The sequence below is a fragment of the Vulpes lagopus genome, chromosome 16, assembly GCF_018345385.1.
Source record: "Vulpes lagopus strain Blue_001 chromosome 16, ASM1834538v1, whole genome shotgun sequence".
Taxonomy (NCBI): Eukaryota; Metazoa; Chordata; class Mammalia; order Carnivora; family Canidae; genus Vulpes; species Vulpes lagopus.
Window position 1 is genome coordinate 37,711,873 of NC_054839.1, and position 22,311 is coordinate 37,734,183.

A 22,311-nucleotide genomic window follows, 5' to 3' on the forward strand; every position below is an offset into this window, starting at 1 on the left:
CTGCACATAAAATAGCTGGTGATATATTCTGTTTCCTACCAAATTTCTTCAATTTTCCAATTACTTTTTGCTTTTCATTCCCCATTACAAAATTATATACTAATTATATTTCTTAAGAACAGTAAAATGTGAGTACATGATTCTTAAGTAGTTACATAAATATTAAAATATTTGCCTTGATAAAATTAAAATAATAATAGTGCTTTAGAGGAAAAAAGGTCTTACTTCATTGTTTCAATTATCCACTTATTTTTTTCTGTTTAAAATATGAATCATGGTCAACAAATTATAGATCATTAATGTCTTATGAAATTTGTTCAAAAGATAAATAACTAATGTTATCAATATCTGAAATTAATTGGACAGTATTCACTAGAGTGTACAAATTCAGGGATTATAAAACATCTAGATTTTATTGTTTTCTTTAAGCAATTTTCAAGAACTTTGACTTTGCGTTAGTGTTTAACAACTAGCTTTACTAACTAAATAATAAATAAGTAAATAAACCCTTAATTCATGGTATACAAAGTTGAAGATACCAATGTGACATCATGAATGCCAAGTTGGGAAAAGATGTGTACAGTCCACCCTTTAAGCCAATTATTAACAGTCTCTCTGAGCAGACTTCAGTACCACTCAGTCCTTGAATATCTTGTCTCACTATTTTCAAATAATATAGCAATAGCTTTGGCTTATTCTTGTAGATCTCTGCCAATGAAAAGACCTACAGGGATTGATAATAAAGGTGGTTTCTGTGGACCAGGGGCTGGGACTAAGTAGGGTACATTACAGGAACTACAGTGAACAGGAGACTAGTATTCCTGCAGGAAAATATCACTCTAAAGTAGCCAGAGAATTAAGTCAGAATCAGTGTTCTTGCCAATAATAAAGGTGTCAGGTATGACAATGAGGGTGGAAACCAAGGTGATACGGAGGAAATAGTTTTTGGAAATAAGATCCGAGATGCTGAGTGGCACATTTCTGGACTAATTCTCTACATGAAGTTTGAAGTCATACAGAAGAGGTAAAAGCAGGAGGGGAGAAAAGAAATATTGTAAGCCAAATTCCAAAGGTTTTAATGTCTGAATGAGATCAAACAAAAAGTCTGAATATGAAGTATTATATAACATAGAAGTATATCTCATATGTGCTTCATTGAAACAAATTCTTTTGTAAGAGGAAACAAGATAAAATTTTTGTAAATGAAGACATGAAGAAACCTACATTAGCTCCATCTTTGCTAGTGCCTAAAAGCTTCACTTGCAAGGCATACTAGGCAAGTGCTATCAATGGAGTCTTTTAGATTAAGAAGACAAAGGAACTTACAGAAAAGAAGTAAAGATATTGGAGGTTTGATAAAATATTCAAGAGGGTGAGGATGGACGTGAAATTGGGATATATCAGTGGTTATATAGAGTATCATAGAGTATAAATCAAAGTGAAGAAGGATGGACCTGAGATCCTGGAACTTAAATAAATGAAGATTAGTATGTAAGTTTTGACCTGATGGTGCCTTAAAGAAAGCTGAGCTATCAGTAATCTCTAAGTAGTTATTTGGAGCAGCCATGCAACTGTTCTCTTCTGTAATTAATGACTACTGACCTGGAGGAAGGGCAGTTCCATTGGGAACATTAGGTATTCAGGTGACTATCCTTTCTGGAAACCATGAGGGAAGATCTAGAACAACAAAGAAAGAAAGTTCATATACACTGAAGTTCCTGCATTGTGAGCATCAAAATGCCCTTACTTTTCATCCAAAAGTATTTCCTCTTTTTAACATAAAATACCCACGAGATTAACATCTAACAAAAAATATGGAAGCTTTTTAATGTACATGTAAATGCATCCAACTTATATGGGAAAATATAAATTTCAATATAGTGTTTCATAAATATGGTAACTGGGCATTTCAGGAGAAACTTTTGATTAGTAAGGGTAAAACATCAGATATTATGATAGGTGATATCAACATAAGTTGTTTTAACCTATTCCCTACTTACATAATTTCTCACTGTAGAGTGGACTATAAAGATAAATCAAAATTTCTTCATAGCAGTGCCAATTTTCAAGTTAGCATCTGAATTCAAAGAGGAGATATTGAAATTCTGATCAGTACGTAATAAGCCTACACATTAGCCTGAGTTGCTGCTGATTTAACTATGATGCAATAATGACAGCTCTCTCACTAAGAGGAGCCACTGATAACTATACCCACCACATGGACACCACTCTTCTAACCTCATCACCAAAAAGTAAAATAGTTTATTTCCCCTAAATACTACAGAAGGAATTTGCAGGACAAGGACTCTTCTGTGAACATTATCAAAATTAATATGTAGGCAATAAAGCTACATATTCGTAAATCCCTAGAACATGAAGTTGGCCAATCTCCTGCCTGCAGACTTCTTCCATATCTTTCAAGTTAGAAACAATGATACAGGCTTTGCATTTCTTCTCTCTCCCGATTAAAACACACATCAGTCAAGCATATATCTACAAACTTTACTTTTTAATCTTTTCCAAGGCTGATTATTTAGATGGTGTTTGTAATACATATAAGTCCCAAGAAGCAGTGATCAGCAAACTGTTTTCAGGTAGATAGTCTTTCTTAAAGGATAAAGTAATAACATTTTATCTTCTTTTATACTCTGTGGAATCATTAAAATCAGGGGATATGATTGTTTCACTTTTTATACCTAAGTTGTAAACATCTTAATAGTGCTAATTATAGGTATTCGATAAATGTATCTTGGTCTTTTACAGATGTGGCAATACCTAGGGAAGACAAAGAAGTGTTCCCTTCCCGTAGTTCTCTTATTCTCCCATTCCTGGACACCAGATGATAATCAGAATGAGATACAACTTCAGTTATATTTTTTAAAAAATAAACATTTACCCTGAATTTAGTGCCCAAATTTGCAATGGTGAAAAATAAGATATGGCATGAACCCTCTATGCAGTTGGTACTCTAGTGTTCTGCAACTTTTTGCATAATTATTTTTTAAGAGCATTCGATTAGATCCATTATCAACATTAACACTTATGAAAAATCCATATTTTCCTTTCCCAATTTGCATCCATTATGAACTGCTTCACACATTCACATTCCAAACTCTGAAACCCCTGTTTTAAGCTTGTTCTCTCACTCCTTCTTTGCTTTCTTTAACACATTGGTTAGGTAGAACAACCTCCCTCCCAGCAAGCAAAAGGAGGATGATAACTGAAAGGAAAAATAGAGAGTGGGAAGCTGCGGAACACAAAATTTTTGTGTTATCGACTATTTTTAGAATTCCTCTTGTTATTTGGTTGGCCTCCTCAACTAGATCACCAAAATAAGCATAAATAGGCAGGATGTTCTATACTATTTATATCTATTTTTTACAATACCTATGAATGAAGTATGTAAAACTTTATATTTTGCTCTATTCATAATTCAAGAGCAAGTTTTGAGACAAATATTTCCACTGTGCTGTTAATTTCTTACAATATTCATCCAATGTCTTTGAAAGTAAAGGTCAATCCCCTTGTCTATTCAGTGTCACCTTTTAAGCAATACATCTTTGCAAATTATTCTAGAATAATATATGCCTCTAATAGTAGTGTGAAGTCTAAGTAAACCCAAAACAATCATTTCCTTTTTTTTTTTAATTTTTCAGAACTTTATTTAGTTTCCAGGACCAGATACTGAGTATTGTAAATTTCCAGGCTTTTGACTTCAATCCCAACAATAGTATTTCACCTTCAAAAGTTTTAATTGTTTTTACTGGAATGTCAATGGTCTTCGTGGTTCGCTGGTTACATCTTCAAATCAATTCTTTTGCTTTGTTTTATTCTTGTGCTTTTTTTCCGGCAAGTGTGAACTTGAAGAATCTTATTCCACTCCTCAAGGACCTTTGCCTCTTCCAGAAGGGCTTTTTCCTCCACTTGAAGAGCTCGGTTTTCTTCTCTAAGAGCCGTGTTCTCCTTACGAAGAGCCTTTTCCTCCTCCCACAGAGCTTTTTCTTCCATCTCTATTGCTATTCCTTCTTTCATCAGGGCTTGTTCCTCCATCTTGATTGCTCTCTCCTGGTGTTTCAAGGCTTTTATCTCCTCATGGAGAGACCTTATTTCTTCCTGAAGAGCTTTTGCCTCAGTCTGAAAGGCCTTCTCCTGTTCTCTGAGAGCCTTGATCTGAGCTTTTAGGCCTCGATTCTGTTGCCAATAAAACTTTCTTTCTGTGTTCAAAGCATTGATTTTTTCCCCTGCTGGATTTTGGCTCTCTAAGATCACATTTTTAAACTTCCATAGGACCTCGTTTTGCTCTCTCAAGGATTGATTTACCTCCGGGATCAACTGGTCCATTTGGAAGGCTTTGTTTTCTTGTCGAAGAGCTTTATTTTCTCCCCAGAGGGATTTTTTTTCTTTCCTAAGAGCCTTGTTCTCATCCCTGGACACCTTATTGTCTCTCTGAAGATTTTTTTCGACCTCGTGAGACTCATGTTTGAGCTTATTTTGATCTTGGGTACAAGAGAAAACAGATGAAAACAAGTGCAATATTCTGTCTCTATTTATCCACTTTGATTGAGAGACAGCCATTATTTCTTAGTGTTTTATCTGAGAAAAATATATATACTTCGAATATTCTGGGTTCAGACAAAGGTGAACTAATGATATTTACGAAAAAAAAATGGTCCTAAATTTGTTGCAAGTTTCTTCATATAGAATTGGTTGTTGTATTGACTTGTACAAGTAATATAGCAGGGATCTAAACAAGGCTCAGTCAGGTCCACTGCAAGAGAAAAACAGTCAAAATATGAAGACAATTCAGTAATTTAACTATCAGGATGATGTAACAAAGTTTAAATCTCAACACATGTAAATTGCAAATTAATAATTCTAGGTTACGTGTTGAATATTGATCAAGGTTAACATATTGTTGTGTTAAACTGAGGTAAGCTCTGAGTTCAAGTACTTCTACCAAGCTATTAATTCATCCTCTAATCTATTCATTATTTATAATTATATTACCGGTTATTGATGTGAAAAAATACCATGTATTTATAAAAACACTTCTGGCTTTGTAAGAATTAGAAAACATTTTCCAAAGAAGTTATACACCATAATTTTGCCATATTTACTTAGATATTTAGTAGTGTTATCAGATATTTAAACAAACATTCATGCTTACATTTCTGTTGTCTCTAAATTCCCAACAAGCCTGAATCCTCTTAGTACTAGAAAACAACTAGGCAACATTTTATGTCATCTATAGTGATGTCACACAGTGTTGACACTAATGAGATAATGGGTGCTATGTATAGTGTTTGGCTGTTTATTTGGTGTATATTTCAGGAAAAATGTAAATTAAAATATAAGGTTATATTTAATGCTTTTCCATATTATTAAATGAATGTTTATTTAGTCCTTGCTCTGATGTAAATAATTGCAATTAATTTCAAATTTTAAGTTTTGTTATTATAAAGTAACTTTATCCTAGAATCAACAAATATTAGGAAACACCATACAATCAAAGGTGAAAGTATTTTAAATGATTTTACAATCACTGCTGAATACTTATTATAAAATAAATATATATGTTATACCAAGGAAACAGCACTAGTAGCATTTTAATTCTAATAATCTTATCTAAGATAAATTTTATATTATTCAATATACTTCATTGCTAGAATATAAAGCAAAAGAATATAATTTTTTAAAATGCAAACTTTTGATGAAATATTAAAATATTTGTATTTACATACATGTTATGTTTTAACTAAACTTCTAAGTGTGTACTTAGTTTAAGGTATAAGCTTGAAAATGGAATATGTAATAGCATGTATAAGGCAAAACCACTCACCTCTGATTAAGATTTGCCAATTTATTCACTGTATCAGGTTTTTTAGTAGCTGCTCACATAATATCTGATTAACAAGGTTGAAGAAAAAGTATTTTTTCTCACACATTCCGAACTCTGTATTTAACTTAAAAATAGTAAAACATAATAGCATGGAATGAGAGTTAATGTAAAATTAAGAAGATCCATGTGAAGGTTTTCAATTTCTTTGTTTTTAACTTGGTGAGAGTGAAATATCCCTTTGATCATCTCTAGCTATAATTGAACTGAGAAAGTATTTTATGTGATTATGTGCCAACTTCTTTATATTAGTGTTTCTGCTTTTTTGCTATTGCTACCATGGTAGCTAAAGATTCAGAAAGAGTTCCAAAAGATAAGTAGCTCTGGACATTCTATATTGGAATGAATAACTTTTGAGGTTTAAGGGCAAACTAGGAAGGAAGAAAAAAATCTCTGTAGCTCTGATCTATTGGATAAATTGAATTCATAATTTAAAATTTTTCCTCAAATTAACTGTAGACCCAGATGGTTTCATCAGTGAATTCTTCCAAATGTCTAAGGAAGAAATATTATTAATATATCCCTGAATTTTTTCAGATGATAGAAGAAAAAAATTAACAACTCTTTTTGAGACCACATCACCTTATATAAAAATCTTACAAGGATATTACAAGAAAGAAAAACTATAGCCTAAAGTATCTCATAAACAGAGTTGTAAAAATCCTAAACAAAAGATAAGGACACCAATGACACATAAAATAAATGATATATTATCACCAAATTGGGTTTAATTCATGAATGTAAGATTGAGTTAACACTGGGAAATCAACTAATGTCATTCTACACTTACAGACCAAAGCAGAAAACTTACAGCTTGTGCCCAATTGAGAAAAGTGATGTCAGGAGATTCAGAGAAAAGCATTTGATAAAGCAAAACTTAGCACAGTTTCATGATTAAAAACCAAAACTAAGCCAAAAATTGTCACCACAATTGTCACCACTAACAATGTTCTCTTAATGTCATAGGAATAGAAAAGAACTTAATTCAATTATGATTTGAAAACAAAACAAAACAAACAAACAAAAACCTACAGGGGCATACCAGATAATGAAATACCAATAGATCACAAATACATAAGGATGCCCACTGCTACCATTTTCATTTTTCATGTTCTGGAGTTCCTTATTGCTGCAAGATAAAATATACAAGATTGGAGAAATAAGAAGCTCTCATACTTTGCAAATAATATTGCAAACATTTATAATACAATAGCTAAGCAATTAAATTTAAATATGACTTAGCAAGCTTATTGGATATAGGTGAATCTAGAATTCAGTTCTATTTACATATATTTAACCAAGAAACAATTGGAAAATGAATTTTGTAGTTATATATCATTTATATCAGCAGATAAAACTTGTGAATATAAATCTGTGCAAGACATCTAAATAGAAACATAAAAATTATTGAGAGAAATTCTAGAGATATAAGTAAAAAGGAAGAATAAACCACATTTATGATTGGAAGATTCAGTATTGGAAAGTTGTAAAGTTTTCTCAAATTGATTTATATGTTCAGTGGCTCCCCTTGAAAAAGAATCCCAGGAGTTTGTGCAGATGTGCATGTATAAATTGAAAAATTGATTCTGATATTTCTACTGAAATATAAAGAGCCAGGAAAAGCCATGACAATCTTGAAAACAGGTTCATCTTTTTAAAAAGCTATATGGAGGGCAGCCCAGGTGGCTCAGCGGTTTAGCACGGCCTTCAGTCCAGGGCGTGATCCTGGAGACCTGGGATTGAGTCCCACGTCCGGCTCCCTATGTGGAGCCTGCTTCTCCCTCTGCCTGTGTCTCTACCTGTCTCTCTCTCTGTGTGTCTTTCATGAATAAAATAAAATCTTTAAAAAATAAAAAAATGAAAATGGAAAAAATAAAAAGCTATATGGAAAAGTAGGTATTAAAATAGACACATGGATCAATGGAATAGAACAAAAAACCCAGAAATAAACCACAGTTATATAGTCAATCTCTAACGAAGAAAGAATGAATATACAATGGGAAAAAGTCTCTTCAACAAATGGTGTTGGGAAAACTGGACCACTTTCTTTCATCATACATAAAAATAAACTCAAAATAATTAATGACCTAAATGTGAGACCAGAAACCATAAAAATCCTTGAAGAGAGCACAAGCAGTAGTCTTTGACATCGGTAATAGCAATGTTTTTCTAGATATATTTCCTAAGGCAAGGGAATAAAAGCAGAAATAAACTATTGTGACTACATCAAAATAAAAAGCTCTGCACAGTGAAGGAAACAATCAACAAAACTAAAATATAGTCTATTGAATGGGAAAAGATATTTGCAAATAAGATATATCTGATAAAGGATTAGTATCTAAAATATATAAAGAATTGGTACAACTCAATACCCAAAAAACAAATATTCTAATTAAAAAATGGGCAAAAGACGTGAACAGACATTTTTCCAAAGAAGACATACAGATGGCCAACAGACACATGGAAAAGATTCTCAACATCACTCATCATCAGGGAAATGCAAATCAAAACCACAATGACAGATCATCTGATGCCTGTGAGAATGGCTAAAATCAAAAACATAAGAAATAACCAGTGTTGGTGAGGATGTGGAGGAAAAGGAGCTCTCTTACATTGTTGGTAAGAATGCAAACAGGTGCAGCCATTATGGAAAAGAGTATGGAGATTCCTCAAAAAATTAAAAATAGAACTACCCTATGATCCAGGCATTGCAATACTCAGTACTTACCCTCAGAATACAAAAACGCTAGCTTAAAGGATACATATACCCCTATATTTATTGCAGCATCATTTACAATAGCCAAACTATGAAAAGGGCCTGAATCCACTGATGTGAATGGATAGAGAACATGTGATACACACACACACACACACACACACACTGAAATATTAAAAATTAAATCTTGCCATTTGTGATGATGTGGATACAGCTAGAAAGTATAATGCTAAGCCAACTAAGTTGGTTAGAGACAGACAAATACTATATGATCTCACTCATATGTGGAATTTAAGAAAAAAAATGAGCAAAGGGAAAGAAAAGAGGGAGGGGGATAGACAAACCAAGAAACAGACTCTTAGCTATAGAGAATAAGTCAATGGTTACCAGAGGGGAGGTGGGTCAGGGGAATTGGGGAAATAGGGCATAGGGATTTAAGAATACATTTATGATGAAAAAATGATATTTAAAAATTCATATACTAAAATAAATTGTATAGTGTCAATTCAAGGAAAGATCGGTAAACCATGGTTCAGAATAGGAGCTAAGAAGCAGACCCACATATTCATGAACATTTGCTCCATGGAACAAAGCTGATGAATCTCACAAACAATAAAGTCAAGTGAATAAACAATATATACCATATATGAGTTCATTTAAATAAGATCCCAAATCATGCAATAATGTATGATATTATAAGTAAAAAGTAGAAGTTACTTCTGAGAGTAGGGATGTGCTACTATTGGGGTGATGGTGTGTTCAATTTTGGTTATAAGTGGGGATTCAATTAGTTTGTTCATTTTTTGATCATTCATAGAGCAGCCCACATGATTTATAAACTTTTCTGCAGGTATGATTTATTAAAATGAAAATAATAATGTAAAAAGGCAAGAGAATGAATTCATGTGCAAATTGATCTACTTATAATTTAATTATTTTTATAGAAGTCTACCACTTAATAGCAATGTTATCTTGGACAACTTACTGATTTTTTTTCTTCATTTCATCAACTGTCTAGTAAGGAATATCTAACCATGTTCTTATGTAGATACAATAAAATACATGTAAAGAACTTAGAAGTTTGCCTAGCCCATAATCAGTGAATTACCATCATCCACTATCATCATCCTTTTGTTTTTTTGTTGTTTTTTTTTTAATTTTTATTTATTTATGATAGTCACAGAGAGAGAGAGAGAGAGAGAGAGAGAGAGAGAGAGAGAGAGGCAGAGACACAGGCAGAGGGAGAAGCAGGCTCCATGCACTGGGAGCCTGATGTGGGATTCGATCCCGGGTCTCCAGGATCGCGCCCTGGGCCAAAGGCAGGCGCCAAACCGCTGCGCCACCCAGGGATCCCCATCCTTTTGTTTTTAATTTGCTTATAGTGAAAAGAACTTTATAGAATATCTTTACAGCTGTATCAAATGACACTGTTTTTCTAGTTCTTTGATTCAGAAAATTTACTGTGTTTCAAAATTTCTCAAAATTCTTGGTCAAATTACTGTGCCCATTGTTGGCAAATATATTCTCTGAGATCTCTTCTGATAAATCATAAGCTTCAGGATGGTCTTGCTTTTGGTATGATTTAAATAAATAGGGGAAAGAGAGGCAAATAAAATGACTTCTTAGCTGTTTATTAGAAATAGAAGACACAGACTCAATTAAAGGAAAACAAATGCCATATATAATAACATCATTTTAGAAAGTTTCCAAGCTTTCAAGCTTTTTCTGAACATCTGTTTATCAATTTGTAGTTGAATTATCTGGTTTCAGACTTTTAATTTATTTTAACCTTTGACTAGTGGCATATTTTAAATAATGTAACAATGTTCATGTAATTGCAGACTGTAGGGTAAATCAGACTGTAGTAGAGATTGAAAATCATGTCTTCAGGAAGCTTCCCTTAGCTGGTCAGGAATCATCCAGCATCATTTTGTGATTAATATGATTTATTTTCTTTGTTCTTTCAGTTGAAGGCATAGCACACGTTGATTGCATAAAAATATTTAAACTAGAGTAGTTTAAGCCTAGCTCTGTCACTTTCCAGTTCTAAATAACCTCTAACAGTGAGCAGTCTCTGCTCTGAATATCAGTAAACTCAGCCATCAGAAGATGAACAGCCTCAGTACTGTTCAGGAACACAAGCCCAGAGACATTTGAGATAAGGATGAAATCCTAAAACCTTAAATTGTTTGCAAATCTTAAATTTTGTGTTCCACAAGTGATTTGAGCTCCCAAGATTGGGAAACCAGCACAAAAAGAAACAAAGTACAAGCAGGAATGAAGCATGATAAACGTGGCGTCATTGGGGTTTTGAGGAACCATTCCCAATTAGCATTGTTATGGTCTAAATTGGGTTCCCTCCAAATTCATGTTGAACTCCTAACCTCTAGTACTTGAAAATGTGAATATATTTGGAGTTAAGTCCATAAAAAAGCAATTAAATTAAAATGAGGTTATTGTGTGGGTCCTAGTCCTATATGACTGTGTCCTTATAAGAAATGGAAATTTGGATATAAGACAGGCACAGAAGGAAAAGAGTACCATGTCTAAGCCTCAGAAGAAATGAGCATCTTCACCTTGAACTTCTAGCCTCCAGAACTATAAGAAAATATATTTCTGTTGTTTAAACCACCCAGTCAGTTGTACTTTGTTATGGCAGCCCTAGCAAACTAGTAAAAGCATCCTTCTTCTCTGCTTAAGTTTGGTGGGGGGTGGGGGGTGGGGGAGATATTGACCACCAACTGATTGGTTTGCACTCCTACTTTACCATTTTGCACAATTTTCTAATTTCTATTCCTCCTTTGAGTCCTTATTTCTGACACCCAGTTCTGTATTAATTTTGGTCTCTAGCTAGGAACTCAGTATTTACACTGTGAGTGGGCATGTTCCATGGTGCACCACCATGGCTCTTTTCTTCTGTTGCCTCTTAGGGAACTGTTTACACTTAAGAAACCTGCCTCCTTGGAGAGGTTTCTTTCTTATATGAAGTTAACCAATTTAAAATCAACTTGAGTTTCTGTGGTTCTTTGCACCGGCTGGAAGACTCAGAGTATGTATGCCCTGTTTGTAGTTTTTTTCTTGACTGGGAATTAAAAAAAAATATATGGGACTGCTAATCTAGCTCTCCTATATAGTCTTTGCATTTACATTTTAAAACTAGAACCTCCCTAGTGCTGTGAATACACACAAAATTTAGCTGGCCCATGATAAAAAGGTAGCATATATTCTATAAATCAGATTTTAAAATATCTCTAAAGATGTAAGATTCTCTTGCTTCATCTTTGCCTACTTAGAAAATGCTGAACTTGTGAAGTAAGCAATAAAGTGTGCCTGCTGAAGCCACTGAACAAACTACAAATATGGTTGTTAGCTTGCAGGATCACAAGCAATCTAGGTTTTGCAGAGGGTAGCTGTGATGTCTTCATGTCTTTTGCTCACTAAACCCCAATAACCAGCCTTTACTTATCAGACAGACCCCAATCATGGGTTTCTGTTTGCTGGTAAAGCCCATGATTCTGTTTTGCAGAGCACTGCAGCGCCCCAGGTGGTCCCTTGTTAGCTTTCTTTGAAGCCCAAGCTACTTTGCCAAGTCTGTAGATGTCTAGCACTTATTCTGAAGTCTAGGCATCTTTTCTTAAGGTGTCGCCTTGACTCAAGTACTTGTGGTCACCACAGAACTGGCTTGAACATCTTGCACAAGTCTCAGAAATTTTTTTTAAATAAATAAATAAATAAATTAATTAATAATAAAATTTTTAAAAAAGCTCAACTGATTCAACTGTAAAAATATCACCTGGATAAACATAAGTCTTTTCCAGGTTTAAAATACCTTCCCCACAAAGTAAAATCCATGGCCTAATGCCATATATCCTGTACACATGGGTAGTCTCAATCACGTCCTTAAATTTTGTTTTTGTTTTATGTTTTAGAATGTCTAAAGCATATATCAAATGTTAAGGTCTCTGAAATTAACTGCTTAAAACTGCAAATATCCCAGGGAGGGATAGGACCTTATAAAGCATAACTTTTTTCAGGAAATCAATTAATAGTAGGTACTACATGTGGGTAAAAAAAAGTTAAACAAATAGGAATTAATCACCTCACCTAACCAAGACAGAATGAGTAAGGTGGTGTCGAAGGGTCAGAAAGGTTATTAATTGAGAACCTTCCAACAGATATGAAAAAGAAAGTCCCTCCCCACCCCCAAGAAGAAAACTACCATTGAGGAAAACTGTTGATGAAAGGCTGTGCAGGAACAGGTGTGAGACACTCCAGTTTTGTAAGAATAGGGGATTTAGGATAAATACTATCATCGTAAGTTTAGGGCAATAGTCAGAAAATCAGGAAACCTATAAATAAGATTTAAAATTGCCAGACCCGACAACAGCAGCCTTTCATTTTGTTGTATCTGTTTGAAAAGGTCAACATTGGCTTTGATTGTGGAGATAAGTTAGGATATGTTCCAATTTAAATACCACTTTCCATCCTAAAATTCCATTATTACCTTAAAAAATGACAAAGTCAATAACAACCAAAACAACTTGTTTAATTTTAACTTTCATTCAAAGAACATTTCCTGAAGTTACAAAAACAAAATACAATTACCACAATGGTTTGTTTGAGTTAAGCAACTATCTAATTACTTTATAGAAAATTACCTTTCTTCTTTAAAACACTGTGAGGCTGCCAAATCTACTCCTGTTGTAGTAGGAGCCTCATGCTATTTGGCTTCTGGGCTCCATCTGCGTTCGTCTGCATCTGCTTTCATCCTCCTCAAACTCTTCTCAAAAGGAGCACAGAGAATCTGCAATTCATGTCAGGGCAGTCAGCCAGATTAGAAGCTGCCAAATATCAACATCAGGTTTTGTGAGAAAAATTAAGTTACTTAAGCCTTCTCTCTAGCACAGCAATAATGTTGGATGAAAGGTTATGCAGTTTGAATCTCTATTTCTACCCTGCTGGGTAAAGATAATTTATAAGTGAAAATGTGAGGTTATGATGTGATTTGGACATTTTATGGTGACCTAACCTTTTCAAGTGCTATTCTTACTGTGTCTGGTTATCATGTTAGTGAATGTTTTTTTCTGTTTTTCTGCGCTTGTCACACTACAACATGGAAAGTAGAATGTGAATAGCTTCACATACTAGATTTTTAAAGGGTTTTGTGGTTCTCTGTACATCTTCAATAATTCTTCTGAGCAGCAAAAGTGCTGATATGCATGCATTTTCATTCTGGTTATTTTCTTCCCAATAAATGATTTTGGACTGATTTCTAATAACAAAATTTAAAATTCGAGAATGAAAGCAATAAGAAACTTCAAGGGCTAGATATTGAATGGGACATTTGATTAATATTTTCAATATTAATTTTGCTCATGAGTAAATGGTAAAAATAATAATAGCATATCCTCAGGTTTACTTTGAGGTTTAAACAAATTAATATATGTAAAAGGTAATAATATATAGTTCATGATGAATGAAATTAGTTGCAATTATTATATTAATGCATATTTTTAAAAGATTTTATTTATTTATTCATGAAAGAGAAAGAGAGAAAGAGGCAGAGACAGAGGCAGAGGTAGAAGCAGGCTTCCAACAGGGAGCCTAATGCAGGACTCAATCCCAGGTGGGATCATGTCCTGAGCTGAAGATAGGCACTCAACCACTGAGCCACCCAGGCATCCCTCTATTAATGCATATTTTAAATTCCAAATGAAAATTAAATACTGTTAGTAACAATGGCAGAAGTATTTTAAGTGTTTGTAATAAAGGTAATAACAAAATGAAAATTTTAAACTTAAATATCTGTTTATCTGTAAAATCTAAAAACAAAATATTTCTATGACTTTCTCAAAGTCACTTGGTTACTATCAAGAGGCAGAACTACAGGATTTGGTCTACAAATATGTGATGTTCTATGTTATAAATTCTCACAGATCAAATGGATATCCGAATCTTAGAAGTCTTGGGTGAACTTTTTCAGACTACACTGGGTGGAGCATGATTTTTATCTTCTTGAATATTAGATATAATTAGTTGACAACTCTAAAACACTTCATCATTGTTTGAGAATACACATGACTTTTATAAAATATCCCAGAATAAAGGACTGATACAGTTTAAGATGTAATGAAGTTAGAGGATTAGATATGCAGACATGCTGTAAACCAAGTGGCCTACTTGTTGAATAAAAAAAGAAGAAAGTCCTTATTTTATTCATGAATGTAAGCAATAAATTAGTATCATAGGCAATAGTGAGCTGATTTGGTAACTATCACTCAGGATCTTCTATAGGTCCTTAGTGTGTTTATGTCTGTGAATGTGTGTGCATATTCCTTTTTCTTTACATACACCAAAGAACAATTTTCATGCCTAATTTACTTTCTAAAGAAATTTTTCAAATTTTTTGAGAGCTTAGCTACAGGAAACTCTCATCATTTATTCAGCTTTCTCTCAAAATTTGTGGTTAAGAAGAGATCTCAAACTATTTTTAGGAAGGCAAATTGTCAATATTAATATATCTCATCATTTAATGAGCCATAGATCATAGATCGAATGGCCCACAAAATTAGAAGACTGAAATTATAGAATGTGTCTCTCAAAGTTTCGATCAAAAGAGAGAAGAGACAGAGACTTTGAGATAAACTATTGCAAACATTTCTTCATATTCTTTCTTAACCATTTCTGTCCCACAAATTCTTATGATGCAAAAGGCAGAAAGACAGGTTCATTTTGCAATCTTGTTTAGGTCCCATGTCTCCACTAATATTTCATAAAGGGCAAGAGTACTAGTTGGTACTGCACTGTGCTTTTAAAAAATCAAGTTTTCATATTTAATTTTAATGAAGCTGTAGCCTAAACGTGAGATGCACAGAATGATTGTTATTCTAAAGTATTGGTTAGGGGAATTTAAATAATAAAGGAAATTAATTATGTAAATGTCCAGCTATTCTCCCCATTCAGCCTTGATAAGCTTCAGCAGAGAATAGGAAAAGTTGTGCATCTTCTTTTTCCTTCATACCCTATGAGAATAATACTCACTAGCTCAATGAAACTGATACATCTCTAAAAATTAATATGCTGTAACATACATTATATACAAAAGATTATATGAATGTAATATATTTATAAAAACAGCTTAGATATTAAAGGTTGAAAGAAGTATATTTTTAACAATAGGGGTATGGTTTATAACTCAAAGTCATATATGAAAGTGCTTTTTTATAGCATTTAGAGGTAATTGAATCCACCATCTTCACTTCAGATAGAGATGCTGATGTGGAGAAAAGACTAAGCCTCATGCCTAAGGCCATATAACTGGTTAGCAACAGACCCTTCACCACATTCAAGTTATTTGACATGGAGAATAGATTACCTTTCACTATATTATAGCTAATTTCGATTTGAGTATACAGTTGTTTCATTTCTTCTTAAATAGTGAAAATTCACTAAGAGCTTTTGAGCTTTTATGATTTAAGGATATATTTTTTCTGATCCCTAGTTTTAAAGGAGCTTGACAAAGAAAATCCTTCTATGACTTGCTTAAGCAATCCATGAATTCATTTCTCTATGTGATGTAGGGTCACAAAGTACTTGCTTGTGTTTGTAAGACTCCTGTAAAAATCCTTAGCCATGATTTACACATTCTTGTATTTCTCTAAGGGAAGTAGAAAGGAAACAAAAGTAGTAAATTTTGAGTAGACTTACGCTTGAGAATGACAACTATAGGAGATGAGGGAAAAGAATGAGGCAGTTTTATTTCGACTTTACGATGTGAGGAAACCTACTTCTTTCAGGAATTCAAATCTATTTAATAGATATATACTCAACTTAGATCAAAGGCACATAGAATATTCTTGGGGCACCTGGGTGGCTCAGTTGGTTAAGCGTCCGACTTGTGATTTCAGCTCAGGTCATGATCTCCTGAGTTCCAGCCCTGGGTGGGCTCCATGCTCAGAGCCTCAGCCTCTGCTCTCTCTCTCTTTGCTCCTCCTCTTGCACGTGCCTGCTGGCTCTCTTTCTTTCTCTCTCTCTCTCTCTCTCTCTCTCAAAAAAAAAAAAATGCATAGAATTTTCTGAAGTGAATCAGATGTGATCTCTGTCTTTAAGTTATGAACAATTAATCGAGAGTATCAGGAAAAACATGAAGCAGAACAAAACTGAAAGCCCTCTGAAAAAGCACTGAGAGAGTACATGGCACATAGCACTGCAGTATTCTCAACTACTAAATGAGAATGAGATAAACACTGAAGAATGCTTGTAGGATAACGCAAGGAAAGAGGCATTTATGGTAGTAGAGCTGGAATAAATAGGTTAAGATTTTAACATCTATAACTTGACAGAATGAACACATGAAGAAAGCAGAATGAGAAAAATTAAGAAGGCTAAAAAAATAGTAGGCACTTCAGTAAGCAAGATTAAATATATTTCTGAAAGCTCTCTTCCTTTGCACTTATCTTAAACATTCATGTAAAGAATGCAGGTGTGTCATCTCTTACCTGAAATGAACAATAAGTTGGCCTATATTCTTTAGTCTTTAGTCTGTTTTCATTTCCTCTATAAAATTGCTTTCATTTCAGATTTGTGCTTCTTTGGTAATGCAGACCTTACTATATAATAATGGTCTTCTACACATACACAGTCATTGCTTTCCTTCTCATGTTTCTTATTCTTATGTATGTTACCAATGTTTGCATTATTTATATCTTTAGAGATAAAGCATAACCTGTAAATTTCCATGTTTGCTCTGTGACAGCCTGCTGAATGATAGTAGACTAATTGTAAGCAAAGAAAATCAGTTCCTTCTTACCAAAAGACAAATTGCCTTAAGTAGAACAACAGTTATGAAAATTGAAAAAATAAAAGCCACAAACCAACAGATGTTGCTGCTTCTGCCAAATATTGCTGTCTCTAAACCTCATTTCTGAAAAGGCATGTAAACTAATCAGCAGAATATAATTGTATTTACACAATTCATATTGATAATCCCTATCAGTGTAATTTAAATTCTTGGAAACATCTAATTGTTAATACAGTTTAACAATGTCTTGAATTCAAAAGTTATATGTGACCTTGTCATTGCACTCATTAACAAAGAAACTTTTTTCACCCATTAAATTGATTGAAGTATTTTGTAGTGAGTGTATTGTTGCTGTTGTTTTTTGAGTAGACTTAAGTGAGTTTTTTGACATTGAAATGTCTCTTTCATGAAAAAAAAGTCATAGGCCCTATGTACACCTGCCTTTCCCTTACAAACTTCTACAAGTTACCAATTCTGTTTAGATATAAGTATGGTTTAGGCATACATTAGATATAGGTTGCTATCAATTTATATATATTTGAAAATATTCCTATATATATATAGAGAGAGATTTGGTGCACATTTATTTGCATGTTAAGGAGGGTCAGTTCTGTGATGCAGTGTGGTGTCAAAGGTCAATAAGATCACAGCCTTTGCAGGAGTCAGGAGTTTTATTCAAGTGTGGGTGTGTTAAGATTTTTGGAAAAGGCCATGTTTTAAATGAGCCCAGAAAAATGTGGAACTGGATACCGGGAAGGATAAAGGAGTCATAAGTAAGTTCATGTTGAGAGTCAGCATTAGTAAACTTATATACATAAAAGACAGATTTGAAATAAGGGAGAAATGAAATTGTTAAGGAAAAGGGATCAAATCATGCCTTATTGGAATATATGAATTTTTATTTTTTAAAAGATCTATTTATGTATTTGAGAGAGAGAGAAAGCAGGGGGAGGAGCAAAGAGAGAGTGAGAGACAGAGAATCTCAAGCAGACTCCCCACTGTCCATGGAGCCCAATGTGTGGCTTGATCCCATGACCCTGAGATCATGATCTGAGCCAAAATATAAAATTGGACACTTAACCAACTGAGCCACTCAGGTACCCCCATAGATTTTTTTTTAAATGGAAAATCATAAATGTTTTAACCTGAAGCATGACAAAAATAGCTTTTTAATTAGGTAACATTCCAGTAGCCAATGCATATGAAGACCTACTATATCCCAGAATTTGGAGGCATATTGGGTATATGGGTATAATCCATAAATAAAGAACTTTTGCACTTATGGACTTAAAGCCTAATAGAGAATACAGAAATTAAGCAATTAAAATAAACCTTGATCAGTGTAAATATCAAAAATCACAGATTTCAGTGAAAAATCAAATCCATATAGTTCTAAGTGCTGAGTTTTGAGGTGCTTATAGGCCATCTAGGAACACATGTGCTTAGTCTTTTGGATCTGTGAGGCTACAGCTGAATAAAAAAAATGGGTTCTGGATATAGCTATTAAAATGTAATATTGATTAATTGAAGTAAATAAAATAGTCCGGGGCATGTTCACAGCAAGGTACAAGAGAACAACTTGGTGCCAAGGAACATATCAAGGATAAGCACAGATAGATCGTTTCCCAAGCAGGACTGAAAATCAAGGCCAGAGAAGTGGGAGGATATCGACAGAACAAAGAAAAGGGGTTCAAGAAATATATTATGGTCAAATTAAGTGAGAATTTGGAAACTGTTTTCTTATGCTTTTGTTAATCTAATTTCAATGAAATAGTATTGAAAATAATTATTATACTTGGTTCAAAAGTGAATGAAAGTTTAAGAAATTGAAGCAAGAATTGTACAGAATTATTTGAAGAGCTGAGCTTTGAAAGAAAAAAGTTTCTAGAGGGTGTGAGTGAATTACTGAGTGAATGAATTGTTTTAGATTAAAAATTCAATTAATTAGTTAAAAATATTCAACCATGTGCATGAAGTAATCCCATTGTGGAGAGGGAGAATGTGTGTGTGTGTGTGTGTGTGTGTGTGTGTGTGTGTGTGTTTATAATTATGTAGAAATATTTAGAAAGGATTCTATGTAATTCATTTTCATTATTTGAGAATCTATCTTGAAGAACTGTAAGATGTCCTTTACTTTTCTGGAACCTTATTTTCCTAAGTGTCCTTCAGTCCTACTAGTTGGATTAAAAGTGTATTTATGACTTCTAAGAGTTTTCTCCTTGAATTTGGCCATTGCAAGGATAGAACAAGGCAAGCTACAACATCAGGGAGGGAAAGTGGTTAAAAATAGGTGCCCTACTGCCACTGCTTTTATTCAACCTCGTATCAGAAGTCCTAGTCACAGCAATCAGACAAGAAAAAGAAATAAGAGGCACCCATATTGGTAAAAAGGAAGTTAAATTGTCACTATTTATAGACAGTATGATACCATACATAGAAAATATTAAAGACTGCACAAAAAAACTACTGGAAGTAATAAATGATTTCAGTAAAGTAGCAGGATACAAAATCTAATGCCCCAAAATTGGTGATTTTCTATACCCTAACAATGAAGTTGAAGAAAGAGAAATAAAAAAAAAAAAATCAACACCGTATATACACTTGCACCAAAATAGTAAAATACCTGGGAATAAACTTCATAAAAGCAGCAAAAAGACCTGTACTCTGAAAAATATAAAACATTAATGAGAGATATTGAAGAGGACACAAACAAATGGAAAGATATTCCGTGCTTATGGATTAGAAAAATTAATATTGTCAAAATGTCCATATTACCCAAAGCAGTCTAAGATTCAATGCAATCCCTATCAAAATAACAACAACATTTTTCATGAAACCAGAACAAATAATTATTAAAATTTTTATGAAACCACAGAAGATCCTGAATAGCCAAAGCAATCCTGAGAAAGAAGAACAAAGCTGGAGGTATCAGAATCCCAGATTTCAAGTTATACTACAAAATTATAGTAATCAAACAGTATGGTACTGGCACAAAAGTAGACACACAGATCAATGGAATAGGATAGAGAGCTCAGAAATAACATTTATATGGTCAATTAAGCTATGACAAAGGAGGCAAGAATCTACAATTATTTTCAATAAACGGTGCTGGAAAACTGGACAGCTACATGCAAAAGAACGAAAGTGGACTACTCTATAACACCATTCATAAAGTAAACTCAAGTGGATTAAAGATCTAAATGTGAGACTTGAAACCATAAAAATCCTAGAAGAGAACATAGGCAGTAATTTCTTTGACATTGGCCAAAGCAACATTTTTCTAGATAGGTCCCCTAAAGCAAAAGAAACAAAAGCAAAAATAAACTACTGGGACTATATCAAAATAAAAAAGATTCTGCACAGCAAAAGAAACAACAAAACAAAAAGACAACCTACTGCATGGGAGAAGATATTAGCAAATGATATATTTGAAAGGGGGTTAATATCTACAATATGTAAAAAAAATCATACAACTCGACACCAAAAAACAAATAAGATTAAAAAATGAGAAGAGGACCTGAACAGACATTCTTCCAAAGAACACATATAGTTGGGTATCAGACACATGAAAAGACACTCAATATCACTCACCATCCAGGAAATACAAATCAAAATCATAATGAGATACCATCTCATGCCTTTTAGAATGGCTAAAATCAAGAAGACAACAAGTGTCAGCAAGGATGTGGAGAGTAAAGGAACATTTTTGCACTCTTGGTGAGAATGTAAATTGGCATAGCCACTGTCTAAAATAGTATGGAGGTTCCTAAAACATTTAAAAATAGAAATATTATATGATCCAGTAATTCCAATAATTGGTATTTATCCTGTGAAAATGAAAAAACTACCTCAAAGAGGTATATGCACCCATATGTTGATTGCAGCATTATTTGCAATGGCCAAAACATGGAAGCCATTTAGGTGTCCATCAATAGATGAATGGATAAGGTTTATACACAGTGGAATATTACACAACCTTAAAAAGAATGAGATCCTGCCATTTGAAATAATATGGATGGACCTAGGGGATATTATACTAAATGAAATAAGTCAGACTGAGAAAGATAAATGCCATATTATTCCACTCATAAATAGAATCTAAAAAGAAATGAAGAAACAAAAAGAATCAGAGCTATAAGGACAGAGAACAAATTGATGGTTGCACAGAGGAGAGGGATGGAGTCTGGGCAAATGGGTTGAGAGGAGAGAAAGATACAGGCCTCCAGTTATGAGAAGAGTAAGTCATGGGAATAAAAGGCAAAGCATAAGAAATATGGTCAATGACTATAATAAACTGTAATAACAATGTAATGGGACAGATGGTAGCTATACTTGTGGTGAACATAGCATAGTGTATAAGTTTGTCAAGCCACTACATTATACACCTGAAACTATGTAACACTGTGGGTCAACTATAGTCAAATAAAAAAATAAATGAATAATTTTTATAAAGTAAATAAAACAATGAAACTAAAAAAAATAAATACCCTGCTTTGACCCAAAGGAATCAAATTAATTACCTTTGACCTCATATGAATGCAAAAAAAGCTTAAGGAATTACATAGAAATTTAAAACAATACGTATTTTTTAAAATTTCTCAGCAATCTCCAGAGGTCTTCCAGCATGATCTTGTAAATGTCTTAGGACACAGTCGCTGCAGGAGAAGACTAAGTAGGGACAAGGATGTAAAGAAATATGGCCACCAAAAGCCATTACCCTTGAACCCGATCCAGCAAATAAGAATAGCTTTTGGCATATGCGTCTGCCAAGAACATCTGAGAGCTACGAGAAGCAGCCACCATAAGTAAGTACCAGGAGTTGCTACAGTGAGGGGAATAAAAGCTTAGTGATTCTGCAGGTAGCCATCATCAAGACCCATTACTAACAGCTGCAATGGG

General features: G+C 33.6%; 1 protein-coding gene across 1 annotated transcript; it reads right to left on the reverse strand.

Moving 5' to 3' along the window:
* Positions 1-3,795: 3,795 nt before the first annotated feature.
* On the reverse strand, positions 3,796-4,575 carry LOC121476893 (coiled-coil domain-containing protein 70-like). Its single transcript, XM_041731055.1, has one exon. The coding sequence runs from the start codon at positions 4,573-4,575 to the stop codon at positions 3,796-3,798; it is 780 nt and encodes a 259-aa protein (XP_041586989.1).
* Between the last annotated feature and the right edge of the window lie 17,736 nt (positions 4,576-22,311).